The sequence below is a fragment of the Pavona decussata genome, unplaced genomic scaffold, assembly GCF_977016875.1.
Source record: "Pavona decussata unplaced genomic scaffold, jaPavDecu1.1 SCAFFOLD_383, whole genome shotgun sequence".
Lineage (NCBI taxonomy): Eukaryota > Metazoa > Cnidaria > Anthozoa > Scleractinia > Agariciidae > Pavona > Pavona decussata.
In genome coordinates this window covers 563,253-581,386 of record NW_028145756.1, presented here as the reverse complement: position 1 = coordinate 581,386, position 18,134 = coordinate 563,253, and the positions used below count along the sequence as shown (strand labels likewise).

Genomic DNA, 18,134 nt, shown 5'->3' with positions numbered 1-18,134 from the left:
GGTGGCCTTTGGCCTTTACAAAAAGGTTCCTTCTTTCTTTTGGGTGGTTTCCTTGAAGAAATAGTTTGAGTTTTTGGTTATCTATGTTTCTCTTAAGGAAGGTTTTAAGAAAACCTCATATTCAGTTGTTTCTTATCCTGATTGGTAATGGTTTTAAACTTTGATTTATTTTTCAGACGCTGAGATGCAACAACTTCAAAACCCAGCTCTTACTATTAAATACAGGCCAAAACAAGCCTAGCAAAGCACAACATGTGCAAAAACTGTGGACAGCCAAGAACAGGCCAGTGCTCCTCCTCAACTACATGTACAGCTGTAGCAGTTGAAGTGCACTGACCTTTCTCAAGGGCTTTTCTTGATCTTTTGTCATCAAACCTCAGTTGACAAATAGGATCAATAAAATAAACTCTTGTCTCTCCATTCATCATGCCTCCTCTTTGTAATTCTTTCCATAACATAGGGTTCTGTTTTAGGGACTGGTTCGAAATTAGTTTGAAGGGAGGGGGCGTGGTGGACATTTTAAAATTGAGCAATGGAAATGATGTGACCCTCTGTAGCGATGCAAATGAAATTTCATGACCCTATCTCCCTCCCCCGTGCGCAGGTAATACAATGTAGCTCCAATATCAGAAAAACGAAAATAAGAATGGAGGCAAACTGTAAGTTACTTATTGGAAACATTTCACCCCAACATAATTCAAATCATCTCTAGAGCCCATTGGCATCATCTAACGCCATTATGCAAGACATTTCCTTTTGTTAATATGTTAATACTAAATACTTGCCTTGCTTTTGTTAAATAATGACTTAAATTAACAAATTTTGTTGTCTTTTATATATGACTTTGCTCTTCCTGTCATACTATAAATTGAGATCACAAGAGCATAAATTTATGTGGCCCTCTGTTTTTCACTGCTTATTTTTTTCGTGAGCCTCCATCTCCCCCCCCCCCCCCCCCCCCATCCTGCTGATATGGAGCTTAAGCACAGAAGTTCCTGAGCCACGCACGGCAACCAGAACTCAAATGTTTTCTCTTTTGGTGTGGTTTTGCTCCTTACCACGGACCGAAAAAACTCTTGTTGATAACTGTGGCTTGACTTTGCAAATGTGATTTCAGGTTGCCGTCTGTGGCTCAAGATCATTTGTGCTTACTGTTCCCTAATTTCTGACAAGCCCCCTTTTCAAGGTAAAAATATATAATTCTTTTGATTTTTGAGCTGTAGACAAGGCAAGAAATGCTAATTTTTTAAGATGATAGCAATTTTGGAATAAGGTTTATGGTTCATTGTCTGCAGTACATTAATTTTTTTGTTCTTTTGTGCCAGAATCTTGTTTCACCAACAAATTTGTTGTTGTCGTACAAATGAAATTGAATCTACATTTTCTAAGAAAAAAAAACTGATTAAGAACAATAACCTTGAGAAAAAAATCAAAGGTGGCTCACAACAGTCTCAACTTTACTAGATTTTGGTAACATGCATTTGCCCAATTCTCGCTGCACCAAAAGTGAAACTTTGGTGTTTCGAATATGTTCCTTTTTTTCTAGTGTTTAAACATCTGCTCGTTTCTCCAATGTAACTCCACGTGCAGTCCGCACAGGGGAAATTATAGACAACGTTCGTTTGCCGATCTGATGGGGGATCTAGACTCCCATCAGATGGAAAGTTTTTAAAAGTGGTTCTAACGTCGCCAGCCATGCGTGGCTCGAAGGTCATACTATTGATTTTGAGAATGCACGTGTCATCGACAGAGGCAATTCACGCGTAAGAAAAACGCTGGAATCTTAGCACACTGCGATAACTAGCCAGGCAGACAATAATGCTAAACATCTGCCAAGACAATACTCAATTTTATTATAACATTATTCATGTCATCATTTTTTTTTTTCTTCACACTAGTAATTCCCTTATATTATTGTATTTATTCATATTCGTCATTTTTTTTCTCACCTCTTTGTATATATATTTCTGACTTCGTTTTTACATCTCACTTTTTAAAGATTGCAGACTGGCAATCGAAAGCTCAGTGTTTTTAAACTTTTAACCAGAGAACGTCTTTAAAAATTTTATTATGCCTGGTTACTCATCGATCTTTAATCAAAGAATATTGTTTTCAGTTTATATTTTCCTCCCCTCATTTGGCTAGGTAGATGCTTGTTAACAGAAAACATGCCCTAATAAATTTGGATTTATAAAGCTAGTCATTTCTTCAGTGGTTTTAAGCATCCAGTGCAGTGGTGTTTAACCTGATGTGAGGCACTTTACAAAATATATGTACACAGGAGACTGTTACTATTACATTGTTCATGATGGTGCAAGGGAAAAAAATAAATCATTGCAAATTTTTGTTGTCTTGCAAATTTTTTTTTTATTGACAATTGTACTTATTTACATCTGGATACAATGATGTCCATGCAGCACCAGTACTCTCCAGGCTTGGTAAGTCGCTCAAGGGAGTGATTTGAACATGTGCCCCTGAGAAAATATTGAACCAAGAGGAAACTTAGCATCAATTACAAGAGAACGATAGCTGAAAATCAAAGTCATTGTGTGAAGCTTTTCACTACAATTTAGATTCTTTTTCAATGGTAAAAAGCGCAAAAACAGTAAGCTTGTTCGTAACCGAAACTAAACTGTGCACTCTAAACTTTCGAAGGCAAGTTAGCTAAACCTAAAATTGACTTCGATTTCAATTCAACCGAGTCTCCGAGGAATGAACTGGCTAGTAGTCAAGTGAAATTGTTGCGGATTCTCAGGCACTACACTTTTAAAACTTGCCTGTTTTGGTAATACAGCAAATAACAGATTTAAATATCAACCTCTGATATCTTACCCGAGAGATGAACGACTCAGCCAAGTCTGCTCTTCCTCTTCTTGTAGTAAAAGAGCTAGTTGCTGAACTTATTCGGCTGCCTCTTCTTCAGATGGAACTCGCTCTACAGAGTCATAATTTCTTTATTTCCATTGCCTACATCGTGCGAAGACGATCCAGGCAAGCTTTCTGTATTAGTTTTGTCAATACGGCTATGAAATTCGTTGCCAGAAGGAGAACTACATGTACTCGCTTGATCGACGACTTGAGAGAATGACGTCACGACAAAAACACAATAGCCCACTTTGAAAAAGAGTGATGGCCTGGGTCGAGAGTAGCTGCCCAAGCGATTGTGGGAAGGTTTGGGGGGACGTTGGCTATTATCTTCGCATTTTTGCGTCCCCCCAAACAATCCCACAATCACTTGGGCAGTTACTCTCGACCCAGGCCATCACTCATTTTCAAAGTGGGCTATAGGTTTAAATAAAATTACCGCAACTCCAATCGCTTTCATACCGCGGGCTCACTGGAACATAAATTCGTAATGGCGGACTCGAAAAACACCACTTTTCAAGGTTAAATATTTTCAATTTGCGGGGCCCAAACTTCATTTCAGTGACCAAAACAGGTACAGCCACATCGGATAAGCTGTAGAGAACGCATTTTTGTTTCATACTTGACATGAAGTTTTGATCGTAGTAGCACTTTAAATACTTTGATTCATTTATTTGCACATAATAACTTACAGAAGGCTCAAGTCCTTCATTGCATGAAAAGTCCCACTCTCGATCTTTTCCAGCTTGCAACTTTCCATGGATCTAGAAAAGGAAAATGTATTTATAGGCACTTTATTTATTTAGGGACAAACGCCTGCAGAAGCCTACACCCAAACGGAAAATGAGTGGGAGAACTTGTAACTGCAGTTAACATCTTAGCCAGTTAAAACATTCAAGGGCTTTTGTTTCATTTGACACACTTCAAACTATTTATGTCTTTCATGCAACTACACTTCAATTACTGTACTGCAGATGCTCTTAATGAAAGCGGGATTGAAGATTTATCGCGAAATTTGGAAAAAAAATGATTGCTAATTGGATTGCTAATTGGCACTGGCTTCAAACTTCGATTTGCATCGGCCTTAAGCCAGGAACAAATTCTGTTCCTGAATTGCGAACCACCAGAACGTAGTTACTAAAACCCGGAACGACCCACAACGATCCACAACGATCCACAACGACCCACAACGACCCACAACGATCCACAACGATCCCACAACGATCCACAACGATCCACAACGATCCACAACGATCCCACAACGATCTCAAAACGACCCACAACGATCCCACAACAAAAGAACAAAAGAAACCACCCAAGCAAAAAATATCAAAAACTTAACTTTTGGATTTTGGCCATCGAATAAAGATTTGTATGAGTCACATGAAAAGTTTCATCAGCTTTGCTCTCCGTAAACATCCATCTTGAGGCTACTTAGGGTAATTTTCGTCTACGTTCGTGCCGCGTTGTGCCCTTTGTAGTAACTACAGTCCACTACAAAGTAAATCATTAATAGACCTTATTTCTGAAGCAAGGCCTCAACGAAGTGTTATTTGTCAAGTATAGTTATCTCTCCATTTGTTCTTTGGTTACATTAGGCACCGACCATTAGAAAAGTTATGGGGGGCTAGAATTTTTTTCGTTATCGAATTCCTTGCATGAATTTAAAACAATTGCGTACAATGGAACTCGTGGTAGATATGTACATGAGATCTCTGTCGTCTTGATGGTCATTAATTGTCATATAACACTGCAATCTCAGTTCGCTTCGTTAGCGCAGAAATCGGCAAGAAACTATAGCGCGTCGCGGCACGAATGTAGATGGATGTTTACGGAAAGCAAAGCTGATGAAACTTTTCGTGTGATTTATACAAATCTTTATTCAATGGCCGCCCGAAGAGACATCGATCGTACTTACAAATGTGTCTTCGAATGGAGATTCTTTCTCGTGAAAAGCTGCATTTGCTCAATTATTTTGTCCTGTTTTTGACAACCTTATGAATGTGTTACCGGAATATCAAAGGTATTCTTGGTAGTTGTGAGTCATTGTTTGCTATTCAGTATGCGTTTCAATTTTTGAAAAAAATTCAAAAGTTAAGTTTTTGATATTTTTTGCTTGGGTGGTTTCTTTTGTTTTTTTGATGTGGGATCGTTGTTGGTCGTTTTGAGATCTTCTTCGGTCGTTTGAAGATCGTTGTGGATCGTTGTGGGATCGTTGTGGATCGTTGTGGATCGTTGTGGGTCGTTCCGGGTTTTAGTAACTACGACCACCAGAATGGATTCTTAATCAGCTGAGTGCTTTAGTTGTTTTCAGTGGTTACCAATAACACGCGACCTACGGCATTCAAAAGAGTCGGATAAAGCTGCGTTTCGGTAGACGTCAATCAAACAAAAGCTGTTGAAATTATTTTGAATTCTGACAAGATTCCGGCAAGGTAACCCGGCAAGAAACTAAGAATTTTATCTCGCTAAGAGAAGGTAAACTTTATTTAAATTGATTCTCAAGCCAGATCAAGCGCAAATAAAATGTATTTTTGAATTAAAAATTTCAATTTTCACTGCACGTGATAATTTACTCACTTGCACGCATCGCTGATTTATTATCAGGTGTAGCGATTTCAAATATTTCATAAAAAAAAATACGGCTTTGTCTAAACAATGCCCATTTTTTTAGATAATCTGTCTTGGAAATCAACTTTCATAAAGTTTACCGTTCGTCAGCGGATTCTGTTGATTCTGTTGCCTTGAAATGGTCTCAGAATTCAAAATAATTTCAACGGCTTTTCTATGATTGACGTCCACCAAAACGTAACTTTATCGGAGTCTTTTGAAGGTGATAGGTCGCGTGTTATTGGTAAGCGCTGTAAACCAACAAGGACCTCTGATGGCCCCTGTTTACAATTATTCTCACTTGCTCTCTAAGGCCCTCTTCATATGATCCTGGTTAGCGGGATGAATTTTGCAGTCCGTTCATATGGGAAATTTCGTCCCGGTTACCGAGATGAAAAGTGGTGACGCGGTCAATCGAGCGTGATATTTACCGAACAAGCCCGGCAAGAATTTTTCATTTTTATCGGTTCTACAAACCTCAAAAGTATTATATCTTTATCTCTACTACGAAAAGGAATTATTTTGAACTAGAACATGTCAGAAATGAGCCGTAATAATCAAATATATCCGTTCTAAGACGCGAATGTTTGGTTATAGACTTCATCCCGGTGACCGGGATACCGTGTTCATATGAGAAAATTTTCGTCCCGGACTCCCGAGATATCGGTCGCTGAAACCGAGATCTCGGTAACCGGGCTGGCCCGCCTTCTCATATGAACACATCGAATTTTTTACAAAAGAAATAGGAATAGGGCGAGATCTCGGTAAGCGGGCTAGCCCGGTCAACCGAGATCATATGAAGAGGCCCTAAGATTAATGAAACGAACACAAGCAAATGAATAACACAAACTGTAGACATTCGCGTACCGCAAGAATTACATGTGTAGAGCGTTGCAGCGGTATTGCCCTCACATGTTTGAACGTTGAACATGCAAGCCTGGCTTTTTTCAGGGTTTCTTTTCGAAACCCCTTAAGTAGCGTGCATAGCTGCGATGCTCTCTTATTTACTAAAAATTTCATCCGCAGTTGAAATATATCTGTACCATATATTTCAGTTATCTCTTCACCTCTACGATACATTACGAATTCACAAATAAACCAGCCCTCAGTTGGAATGAGAGATCAGTCATTTGTTGGAACCCTGTTTAAGGCCTTTTTTTTCAGTTGCGCTCATACCTGTGAGGGTCTCTCTTTTATTAATGTTACGTTTAATCCACCTTGGAAACTTACAAATGAACCATTTTGTCAAAACCTTCAAAAATATCTGATGTAAGGACAGGTCCAATTGGCTCATTTCTGTCAGTATTCCTGAAAATTTACCAGCAAACAATTAATACCTATTTCAAGATAAACGTTAATTATTCTTGTAAAAATTAATACCTGTTTCATAACTTATTTAAATATATATATGTGATTCCTCTTTATGGCCCACCAGTTAATTTCTGAGCGTTTTCATTGGATAAAACAAATCACGCGGGACAAAATCGGATAGCAGTTATAAGACGAGAACAGTGGTACGATTTGATATCCTTTGCCTTATTTTTCTCCTTTGGCGGGCCTCCAGGGAAAGAGTTTCGGACAGTTTTGGAGGTGATATATGATGCATGTTTGATATTCATGCAGTTATGAAGTTATGAACGTGTTTAGATTTGCTCCACGTGTTTTAAGCGCTCTATGATTGGCTACCAAAATTAAAGTTGGTATCGGTAGTCAGCTATGCACTTCTACATCGCTGATTTCAACCTTTCAACCTTTGAATCCACTTAGTTCGGCGGATTGTTAGAGAACGCAACCACAAGCTTTCTGCCTACGGTGTGTGGTACTTGTATTTTACATTGGGGAATAATTGTTAATTTTACAGATGCAGCCTACGTAGGAGATTGAAACCCAACGTAGTGGTAAGACTCTTTCTTCCTATTCCGATTTTGGACTATTCCCAACTTGTGGGGCCAGTGTAAGTAAGGCACGAGGGGAATGTTATGTGCTCTAAGGGGATAAGAAGATCATATGCATTTTTATACAATGAACTGTGTGAAAATCGCGTTTTGATTGGTTTAGAGGAGTGTGTAATTAGAGTATAGACGCACGATTGACGTCATCGAGTGGTGTGACCGGCGCACGTGATCAGAGTCTAGAGTCCAGCCAGAGCGACTGGTCAACAAAGTTTTGCAAAACTGTGCTTGCGAGTAGCGGACAAACACAGGCAAATTTTCGCAGGAAAGGAAAACTGCCCAATAAAAAATTGGACAAAGACTGTAGAGAGTGACCTCAGACAGGATAGGAAAGCTAGAACTTTGTTTTGACGTGAAAAGGAAGCAAATGTTTGTCGAAATATTTCGCCGATAAAACTCCCGTAATGGCGAGTAATCGATTACAAATCGCAGTGAAACGACTTACATGCTGAAATATTTTGGGGTAAGGATTTCCTTCTGGAATAAAGGTTAGTTTTGAAAAAAATGTTAGTGAAATTCTTTCGGATTATACTCGAACTTAGAAGATCACAGCTGCATGTGTGCAGTAGTCTAAAACTGAGTTTGATGGAAAGGTTTTGACTCAGCTCAGGCAACGCGATGCCCGCTCACGAAATGTGTTGAAATGTCTTGGTTATTGTATAAAACAAATAGATGCCATTTTGCCGTGGGTCTGTACTCTGATAACGCACAGAGGACGTCAAAACGTGGTGAGAACATCAGTCACACTACTCGCCTGCGGCTCGTACCGTACTTCTTTGTTCTCACGTCATCTTTGCGTTATCAGAGTACTGACGCACGGCAAAATGGAATCTATTTGTTAAATATAATATAAAATTAAATTTCAAGAGCAAAATAGTACGGGCTGTTATTGAATGGAACATCGTTATGATTTAGGAACGAAGTGATGATCGATCTTAATAAATTAAAAATAATGACTTACAAGAAAGTAAGACGTTGTAATCCCTTCAGGATGACTTTTAAGTCAGCGAATGAAAGTAGGTTGTTTTGTAGATCACTGAAAGATAACATTCTGTATTATCATCACGCAAGTAATTGGTTGACTTAAATTGGCCCCAATTTTTCTAATCTTGTACCCAGAGTGATGGTCGCTCTTTGGCCAGCGGTTGGTCGCCAGGAAAGACTCTGGGGTCCTGGAACTGGTTTTTGTCGGCGCGTGCGCAACGAAACTCAGTCATGGGAAACTAATGCGGTCGGAGAGAGTAAGTGGGAAGAGCTACTACTGCGAGTTTTATACTTCTGGGCCTTACACGGTTTACTGAATTTTTGCAATTTTATTTCCCATTTTAGAATTTCTATGTGCTGTTCGCCGCTTAATGAAAACAAATTTCCTTCTCGCAATTTTTCAGTCTTAATAAAGCCACAGAATTGCTGGGTTAATCAATTGAATTTTATCAGGCAGTATTTATCTTAAGTTGAGTTTATCTGAACCGCAGTCAAAATCAAGGTTCTGAGCTTTGAAATATCTTCACTATAATGTTTGTAGTTAAAATCGCATTGCTTTGTTTGGTACATTTAGCGCATCTCTAATTTCTTAAGGACGGTAGCTGCTTCTTGAAATGGATTTTTGGTAGGTTTATGACTATGCGGCGAGAATACGCTCTTAGCACACGCTGCTGGAATCCCAAAAGACTATTAGAAGAAACGAGGCATTTTCAGAGGTAATTAAGCTTAAATTTGGAAAAAAAAAGTCCATACACTTATGTTTTCGAAAAGGTTTTAGAATCATCGACGATTAATTGTCTCTAAGAAATGTTTGGTTACCCCCATTTTTTTTTTTCGGATTTCAATAGCCCTCGCTAAGATCGCTTCTCTGTCCCAGGCCCTTTTTCTTTAACCCTGACCCGGACCGCCACCCCTCCCCCCCACCCAACCCGTTTGATTTCAAACCTATATTCTTTGGTTGTCAAAAGGTGTCCACGACTATTCACGGTAAGCTACACACATTTTCAGATCATTAAATTAATTCAAACCAAGACTTACAGCCTGATAACAGTTTCCGGTAAATGAAAACCACCCTTGATGAAGTTCTCACGAATATTTCTGCGATTAAAGGGAAAAACACATTTGCCACCATTTTTTCCACATTTAATAGTACAAGCAGATGCTGCAATGAAGAATGTTCTCGAATGTTTTAATTGAACTTCAATTGCTCTGTGTTAGAGGGTATTTAACGAAATTATTCGTCTGTACATTACCGACTTAAGAGAAGTTGCACTACTTCTTTACAATGCTACTGAATGCGCTCGAAAATTTACATACTTTAACTGAAGTGTAAAGGACAGTATGCAAAACATATTTCCAGTGAAACTTTGATTGCACCCATTACAAAAGAATCCTGCGTTGTAATCAGACGATCAGAGAATACGTAATACCAGCTACAAATACCAGCGATACAATTACGCAAACAATTTAAACATTTAACTTATTTAGAATAATTTATGATTTGCAGACATTTTGCCGCGGAATAAATCCGACATTTTTAGTATTTTGATAAATTTTCTTGTTGGGTTCGCTTGATATATGTTAGTTAGGCAAAATTTAATTACGTCAACATTCTGTTATAAACTGAAGGGCAAACATACAGACGATGTATTTTCTTAGTGTGACTGGTGCGTGCTCAAATGAAGACAATCCAAAATTGGCCATTTTTGGAGACTGTTTTGCTTTGTCACGAACAAAAGAGCAAGATATTTTGGAACAAACTTAGCGTTTTTGCGAAAAATCCCACAAAAACCGATGGGAACAATTTTCCAGGTTTGTTAACCGCAGGAGATATCCGACATTCAAATATTTGGATCGTCATACTTCTCCAAACGGGGAAAAAAGGGTTATGATATGTACATTTTTAGTCAGTGACACAGCCATACTAAGTTTTCCCAACAGGAGTTGAACCTACGACCTTCCGATTACTAATTCCGATGCTCTGCCACTGAGCTACAGGAGACTTGTGGCAGCTAAGCCATTAAATTACTCGTAGGTTAATCAGACAAGCATCCTGAATACTGCTAAGATAAGCTTTTTTAGAGATTCTGATTGACACATTAATCAGCATGAAAGGGAAAATGCCTCTCAACTGAAAAGTTTCATATGAATGAGTAGGCTCAATTTTTCCTTGGACCTGCTTGGTTATATGAGATCACGGAAGATGGTAAAATGTAACTATTACCGGCTGATAATTTCAGGAGAAATAGAACGAAAGTTAAACCGAATAAGCGCATTTAGACTAATATTTAGGCAATAAATGCAAGGAAACGGTGGTTTGTTTCAGTAATATTTCGATATAATTCTATATCATCGTCAGACTAGGTGACAATGCGGTAGCTAAAGTTTAAATACTAAAAGGGTGGTAAATTAGCATCAATAGGCACGTGAGAATGAAATAAGTACAAAACAAAAAGAGAAAAACTGTCATGAGAATAAGCAGAGTGGTGGTGTTTTGTCTTTAGTACTCGTGAAGAAGCATAATTTTGTGGTCTTCTGTTTTATTCGAATGTCCACATTCGGGTCGACGAGACTTCTGCGCGGTTTATGCTTAAGTTTCTTAGTAAGCTGTGTTGTTAGGTCACCAACGAATGGGATGGTAAGCCATATAGTAGTTGAATCCTGGCTTGTTTGGGAGGTGATTTATGCATTATGCAAATCAGATGTTGTTTACGAATTCACTTGTCCTGGCTGCCATTGCTCTTACATCGGCAAAACGAACAGAACTCTATTTACTCGCACACAAGAACACGCGCTCACGGATAAAGAAAGTGCTATATACAAACATCTTCGACAGTGTGATAATATCCAACACATTCAAGGCCTGTATAATTTTCCAGACATTTTCTCCAATAAGACCGGCCCACCTTCTACGACCACCAAAGAATCTTTCACCGAAACCGTGCGTAGCAACACAAAGATAATTGACAGTGACGACAATTGGAACCTCCTTCTATACAAAGAAGCCTATCACATAAAACGTTCATCGCCATCCTTGAACAATGGCTTGAAGGCCAGCAGAGAACTCTGCTTATTCTCATGACAGTTTTTCTCTTTTTGTTTTGTACTTATTTCATTCTCACGCGCCTATTGATGCTTATTTACCACCCTTTTAGTATTTAAACTTTAGCTACCGCATTGTCACCTAGTCTGACAATACCTAGTCTGACAATGATATAGAATTATATCGATATATTACTGAAGGAAACCACCGTTTCCTTGCATTTATTGCCTAAATATTAGTCTAAATGCACTTATTCGGTTTAACTTTCGTTCTATTTCTCATGGTAAAATGTACTTAGAACATCAATGACATACACACTCACGCACACACCCATTCGGATCGTGTTCCACTTTTCTTTTCTTACCGTATTTTGACATCATCTGTAAATAACATATGTAAGGCCCGATGGAATCCATTTCTTAATTACAAATGTGTCACTTACATAACTACAAGCGACGTTAGATTGCGGAAGGTGTTTTGTGGAATGAACTTCAGAAGGTTCCTTGAAAGATCTCTGGATGGAAAGGATAAGAATGATAGGTCAGTAAATATTTTTTCAAAATTGTTATTAACTGTACTTAGTGTTCATCAAAATCATAAAGGAATATAGATTCAATTTATTTAATGAAAATTCCTTAGAACGTACAATTATTGACAATGACAACAACAACTGGGGAAAGTTATTTTAATCATTATGTATGTTCTCTGAATTTAGGTTTCCTTACTCTTCAAAACAAAATATCTAGTTTGGAGGCCCATGGGAATTCGTGTCATCTCAGAATGAAAACCCGTTTCGGATTTTACGCAAATGCCTTACAAAGGTTGAATCCCTGGTGTACGACATGCTTTTTATTAAAGAACGCAATCCACGCCTCAACACACACCTATTGTCTTTTTTAGTACTTATACATTATTATCAGCCTATTTTTTGACTTGAAAGCGACATTGGTTCAACGTCGAAACGTCGTCGGTTTTTAACTTTCAAAATGTTTTTAACAAGAGGTATTTTATGGCTGCATTTTAGGATAGGATATAATAAATAATACAATTAATTTCAATTCATTAGAATCATCAGGCTGGATATATTGGTAGGTTTTTCGATAAAATAACCTTCTGAAAGAGGAAAAATTAAAATCTGCCAATCACAGATAGTTTAAAATTATCAGAAATTGAAAACGGTGAAAGGCTAGAAAAAGGACTTCATCGTCATAGTTATTACAGCTGAGGAACTTTTCATTTGTAATTCTAATTTATTTTCACATCCTAGAGCTGAGGGTTGACACTCCATGATAATGCTCACGTACTTAGATAATACATAATACACACAGGAAAGGAAAGAACTGAGGAAAAAGAAGTAAAAATTTTACGTGATGGCACTTACATTTTCTTTAGTAAAGTAAGGTCTTCAAAGGAGTCTTCATTAACGAATTTCAAAGAAATCGCTGAAAGATTCCTAAAACGAGATATAAAATAGAACTAAACAAATGAGAATAATTGTAACTTAATATGAACTCACTAAATTAAGTTTTTCATGAAACATACAGCATCACGGTATTTGATGGAATCCCGGCTGGTACTTGATCACTGTCGGGGCATTGGCTGACTATTATCAAATCTGTCTTCCCAAATGCAGTACAGTTGCAAATGTTACGCTGTATGCTGTCACAAGGCACCACGGACCACATAATTAACACTTTCAGCATCAGTTGAGGAAACATTGTTAATGACACCTCTAAAAAAGGATCACGAAATTGCGTTAGATAAGACTAGGGTAACAAGAATTTTCTTTAGTACTTGTTTTTTTCTGACAAGCGTTCTGGGGCAGTGATATAGTCAACCAAGAACATATAGACATCGGTGTATTTTTCGCATCAGATCCTTTTATCGTTGGATCTCAGTTCCTTTTCCCATAACAAGATAGCGCCTCGATACATACACTAGTGACTTTATTTCTATTTCCAGCAAAGTGATCGTTGTTTTCGGAAAAACGTTAACATACAAACTAACTAACTGACCAACTAAGTGATTGAGGAGAATTTAAACGTCTATGAATTAGTGTTATATTTTTTCTGTATTTTAAGTAACGAAGAAAAGTTCCTTAATTTGGGTGTTCTAGTGTTACCTATAAATCAAACTCTGCTGCTAGTAAAGGCTGCACAAATTAAAATTTTGAGACGATGAGTATGATCGTTTTGAGCAGTATGAGTGCTGGGTCTCAGGTGCCCTATTTTTGCTTTTTTTTAAAGCACATATCAGCTTTGGCATTTTTCTTGAGCCAGTTCTCTACTCCAGCCGTGGTTTCGTTTTATTCAATCGCACGAGCAAATGCAGAAAATTAGTGGAAAACTTGAGATGCTGATATGAAGATTTTTATTACATAGTTTTCCTTTCTGATACGAATATATTTTCTTCGTGAAAACACTCAGTTAAAAATGAGTGTCGATATAAGAAATATATGATATTCATTATGCCTACCTTTTGTCTCTTGCAGATTGCTTCTAGCTACCATTAATAAAATAAATTTACCAAACGTTAAAGGCAGTAATCTTTGAGAAATTGACTGTTTGAACAAGTCTTCCAAGAGATCTCCAAAACAACCAAGGCAAGCTTTTATTCCCGGATGTTATCAGACCTTTATAGGTTCATACCTAACTACATAAGAAAGACTAGAAAGCGCTAGTGAATTTAATTCATGCAAATTAAACAATTGAAAACCATCTTGAAAGTCAAGAATTACGAACGTTAGAGGAAGCCAGAAATCACTATGAATATCAATTTTGTCAATAGTCGTATCCTTTAATTCTATATGATAGATTTAATTATAAAACTAAGGCTAATATCAATAATTTAACGGAATGCACTTATGATGGTAAGCATGCTATGGCCATTAGCCTTCCTCTTGTGCGACCGCTTAATAATGGTTTCAGACTGGCGTCACGAATTATGAACCTGAATGTCAGAGATCGTTCTTTCTGGCAAGCGGGTCATGCTTGTTGCAGTATTTTGCCTTTAGCCAGCGTTTTATTTTAAAACAAAATTGTGCTCAAATTGTCTTAGGGTGAACTATAAAGCATTGATAAAAACTTGCCCTCGAATGGAAGATGTTTTATTCTTTTCAGGTCTCTCAGCTGCGAACCTTATGAAACTTACTTTCGATCCTGATATGCTGTGACGTCAAAAGGTCAGGAGATTGCGAGACACAGCAGAAGATAACTACTCAATAAATGAAACAAAAACATTCGAAAATAGTTAGCAAGGGAACTTCAAAGTAAACAAAACAGTAGCGGAAAATGGAAGGGAATGAGAAATAACAGTTTAAACTTTACTCCCTATCAAACATTTTTCACTCAAGGCTATTCCCTACTACTGTTACTTTCGGGACCTTTAAAAGTCTAAAAATAATAATAATAATAATAATAATAATAATAATAATAATAATAATAATAATAATAATGATTGATCTGTTGATAAATCACTCATCTGCGATCTGATGCGCGAAGAATTCGTTTTTGGAAAATGTGGTTGCATTTGGTACCTTCAGTTTACATCCAACAAGATTGGTAATTCATGGCGTAATAAGTGAAGTAATTAGCGCGCTAAAAGATAAAGATTACACTACTATGCGACTGACACGCAATGTATCTCTTATTAGTTGTTTATTCACCTAGCAATAACACTCAACCGGGAGCAATGGTTTATGATACCCAATTTTCTTATAGAACACACCATTGTTCAGATAAGCAACATGTTTACCACTGGAAAGCCAACGCGATATATGTGCGCTTCGAGGAAAATTACTCTATACCAGCGAACGGGGTAAGCGGACAATTCTATTCAATGTGGAGTCATTTTGAGGAACATTAATTTACCCGAAAGGTGAAAGGTTTTCAAAAACTTCGCCGTGTTACGAAAAACTATTGGGAGAGTTTTTGGAAAACGAAGAACTAGTCAATCTTGAACAAAAATATATTCCAATGCAAATTCACTTTTAAGTATGTATATTAATTACGTTACTTTACTCCTTCAAGGAAGCACTCTAGCATTACGGAGAAAAGCCTGTAATTCATGATATTGCGTGATGGCAAATACTCCTTGGAGTTGCTTTCATAAACTCTCCGAATTCCTCTTTTTGAATGGCCATCGAATAGTCCTTTGGACGTCCTCGAAGGATAATTTCTTCGCTTTAAACTCCCTGAGTTCGGCCGTTTCTCCCAAAGTTCCATGGGTGTAAAATGACAATCAGAAAATTAATCCGCGCCTTACGAAGGTGCTACGTCATCATTACCCATTTATTAACTGACAAAAAAAAAAAAAGAAAAAGAAAAAAAAAACAATTATTCAAATAAAATTGTTGTTCTAAAAATACTTTTATGCTGTAATGTAAAAAAAAGTTCATAGCTTTATACCGTCAATAAGTAAGGGAAAATTCTACGGGAACTCTGGAATCTCGTTGGCGATGTTCAAAACTGTTGACTGTAATAGTAAGTTGCCTCGTTCTCGATGATAATTAATCAAAGGAAATTATAGCTCAAAAACAAACTACTTTAATTAGTTGGAGACCTCACTTTTCTGCTTTTCACATTAGAACTTGGTTCAGTAAATTCTAAGTGTAACCAACATCTTCCCGGGAATTGATCAGTTTTTCTTGGACAGCTGTAAGTGTCCTGTGGTGGGATTAGCCGAGTAAAATTCTCACGAAGATGTTTGGAAAAGTTTGCAAATGCTCTACCCATAAGATAATGCCAAATTACGTTTCCATATGGACGTTGGCTAAAAATCTCACTTGGAAGTTAAAAAAATATATGATTAAAACAGCAGAAAGGTAACATTGCTTGCTTTCTAAAGAAACCGCGGTGCTGCGTGGGTGGGAAGAGGAAAAGAATGTTTGGTTTTATCAACATAGTTGAAAGATAATTTGCACTATTCACTATGACGAAGAGCAAACGCTCCAAACGTCAGCAATAGAATCTTTTCCCCGTGGACAAATAACATTGCTTTCAGTTCGTTATGAAAACATACTTACAATAATACAAATAGTTGAAGCCTTTTTTCATCGACCGATCGCTTTAGAAAGCAACATTTTCCGTTAGCTGAATCTTCTTAAGTGGCCATGATTGTGCCTACGCACCAGACGCAAATGTATGAAGCGAAAGATATAAACAAACGGTGTATCAGGTGCCGTTGATAAGGCTGGTCCAATCATATCATAATACTTGACTTAATTCTTGGCATGATCGGATAAACTAAAATTAAATAAGGGGGCGCGATTTAAGTCAAGTGGTGAAGAAAATTTGATGAAATACCAATTACTGGAAAATGGTTCTGAATGCAGGACCCTCGGTAGAGCTAGAACCTGCAATCAAGCCCATTGCCGCGGGAGACCAAATAATCGTACATCGATGGATATCTGTTGACTGTGGATGACAAATATTCAGTGCCCTATGTAATTGTGGGTGTTGAATTGATAATAAGAGGCCATGGTGGGTGTAGAATAATAATTAGAGGAAATAAGGGCGCTGCTATTAATGGGCCTCATCGCAGGTTAGCAGAGAGCTGTGATGAAAATTGCCTCGCAAGATGGACCAATGAAAAGTGGTCACGCTTAGAATGGTCATGTTATTTGTAGGCAGTAATCACTTTCTTTCTAGTGGCAACGTTTCTGACAGATTTTTTTTTTGTTTCTCCTACAGGGAACGTTCGAGTTCAGTGGTAAATTATATAATCAAGACTCATTTTTGTGGCTCTGTTTGGAGTCTGAAATCGTTATTAGTGACAGTTAATGTATTTTACATCTTTTTCTGCGACAAATAGATCTCTGAAAAGAATAGCTTCACAAAAACGTGTACATCGAACTTCATTCAACTCATAATGTTTGTAATGTATCACTCGATAACAGTTAGTTAAAAATACTAGTCAAAATAAATACAAGGTCCTTCTCTTTACATTGATAGATAAATTGGCATAAACGATGTAAAATAAAAATGCAATATAGCATGGCATAGTACAGTTGCCAACTTAGCCTTACGTTGTATTATTTTCTAGCCTATGTAATAGATTAGGTGAACGCTCCTGGACATCGCCAAATATCAGCCCATAACATTTTCATTTAAGCTTGCTGAATAATGAAAAATAAATATCGCTATTTCGGTACTTGCCGACTTTGTCTTTTATTGTCCAAAAATCGCTTATTTTTCCACAAATACATTCATCCTTTTTGAAATTCTTTTCAGTTGGTGGTAACGCCATTAAGTAAAAGCCCTTGAATCCCGAGCTCGGTGCATAATGTGGTTAATGTAATTGGTATTTTTAACTTAATTTTTAGTTTTAAACGATTTTAATCAAGAACTATTCAGTTTTTATTAAATACATTTAACTTCAGTTAGTTTCTTTAACTGAACCTTAGTTTATAACCCCAAAGTTATTAGCTGTATTTTAGTTTTATTTTAATGTGACGTGAAAACCACCGTCAGGTGATTGGAGGCCTTCTCTTAAAGTACTTTTATTATTATAATAATAATAATAATAATAATAATAATTATTATTATTATTATTATTATTATTACTATTATAACTTTATTAAAATGTTCCAAGAAAATTGTTATTTACAAGTTAAAAGAAGAAAACAGAGCTATTATAACCTATTTACAATTCTTGTCGATTAAAAAAATAGACTGTTTTCA

At 37.2% G+C, this 18,134-nt stretch overlaps 1 protein-coding gene across 2 annotated transcripts in view; it reads right to left on the bottom strand.

The window, feature by feature from the left end:
* The window catches only part of LOC146451853 (uncharacterized), a 97,960-nt gene extending 83,901 nt beyond the window's left edge, over positions 1-14,059 (bottom strand). For both annotated transcript variants that reach the window (XM_085098547.1, XM_085098546.1), the window contains exons 1-8: positions 13,930-14,059; positions 12,997-13,186; positions 12,836-12,907; positions 11,897-11,968; positions 9,450-9,509; positions 8,389-8,463; positions 6,706-6,783; positions 3,558-3,629 (exon numbers count right to left, since the gene is read on the bottom strand). In XM_085098547.1, coding sequence (XP_084954673.1) covers positions 3,558-3,629; positions 6,706-6,783; positions 8,389-8,463; positions 9,450-9,509; positions 11,897-11,968; positions 12,836-12,907; positions 12,997-13,186; positions 13,930-13,963 — 653 coding nt within the window. In that variant the 5' untranslated portion in view covers positions 13,964-14,059. The remainder of the gene's footprint in view (positions 1-3,557; positions 3,630-6,705; positions 6,784-8,388; positions 8,464-9,449; positions 9,510-11,896; positions 11,969-12,835; positions 12,908-12,996; positions 13,187-13,929) is intronic.
* Between the last annotated feature and the right edge of the window lie 4,075 nt (positions 14,060-18,134).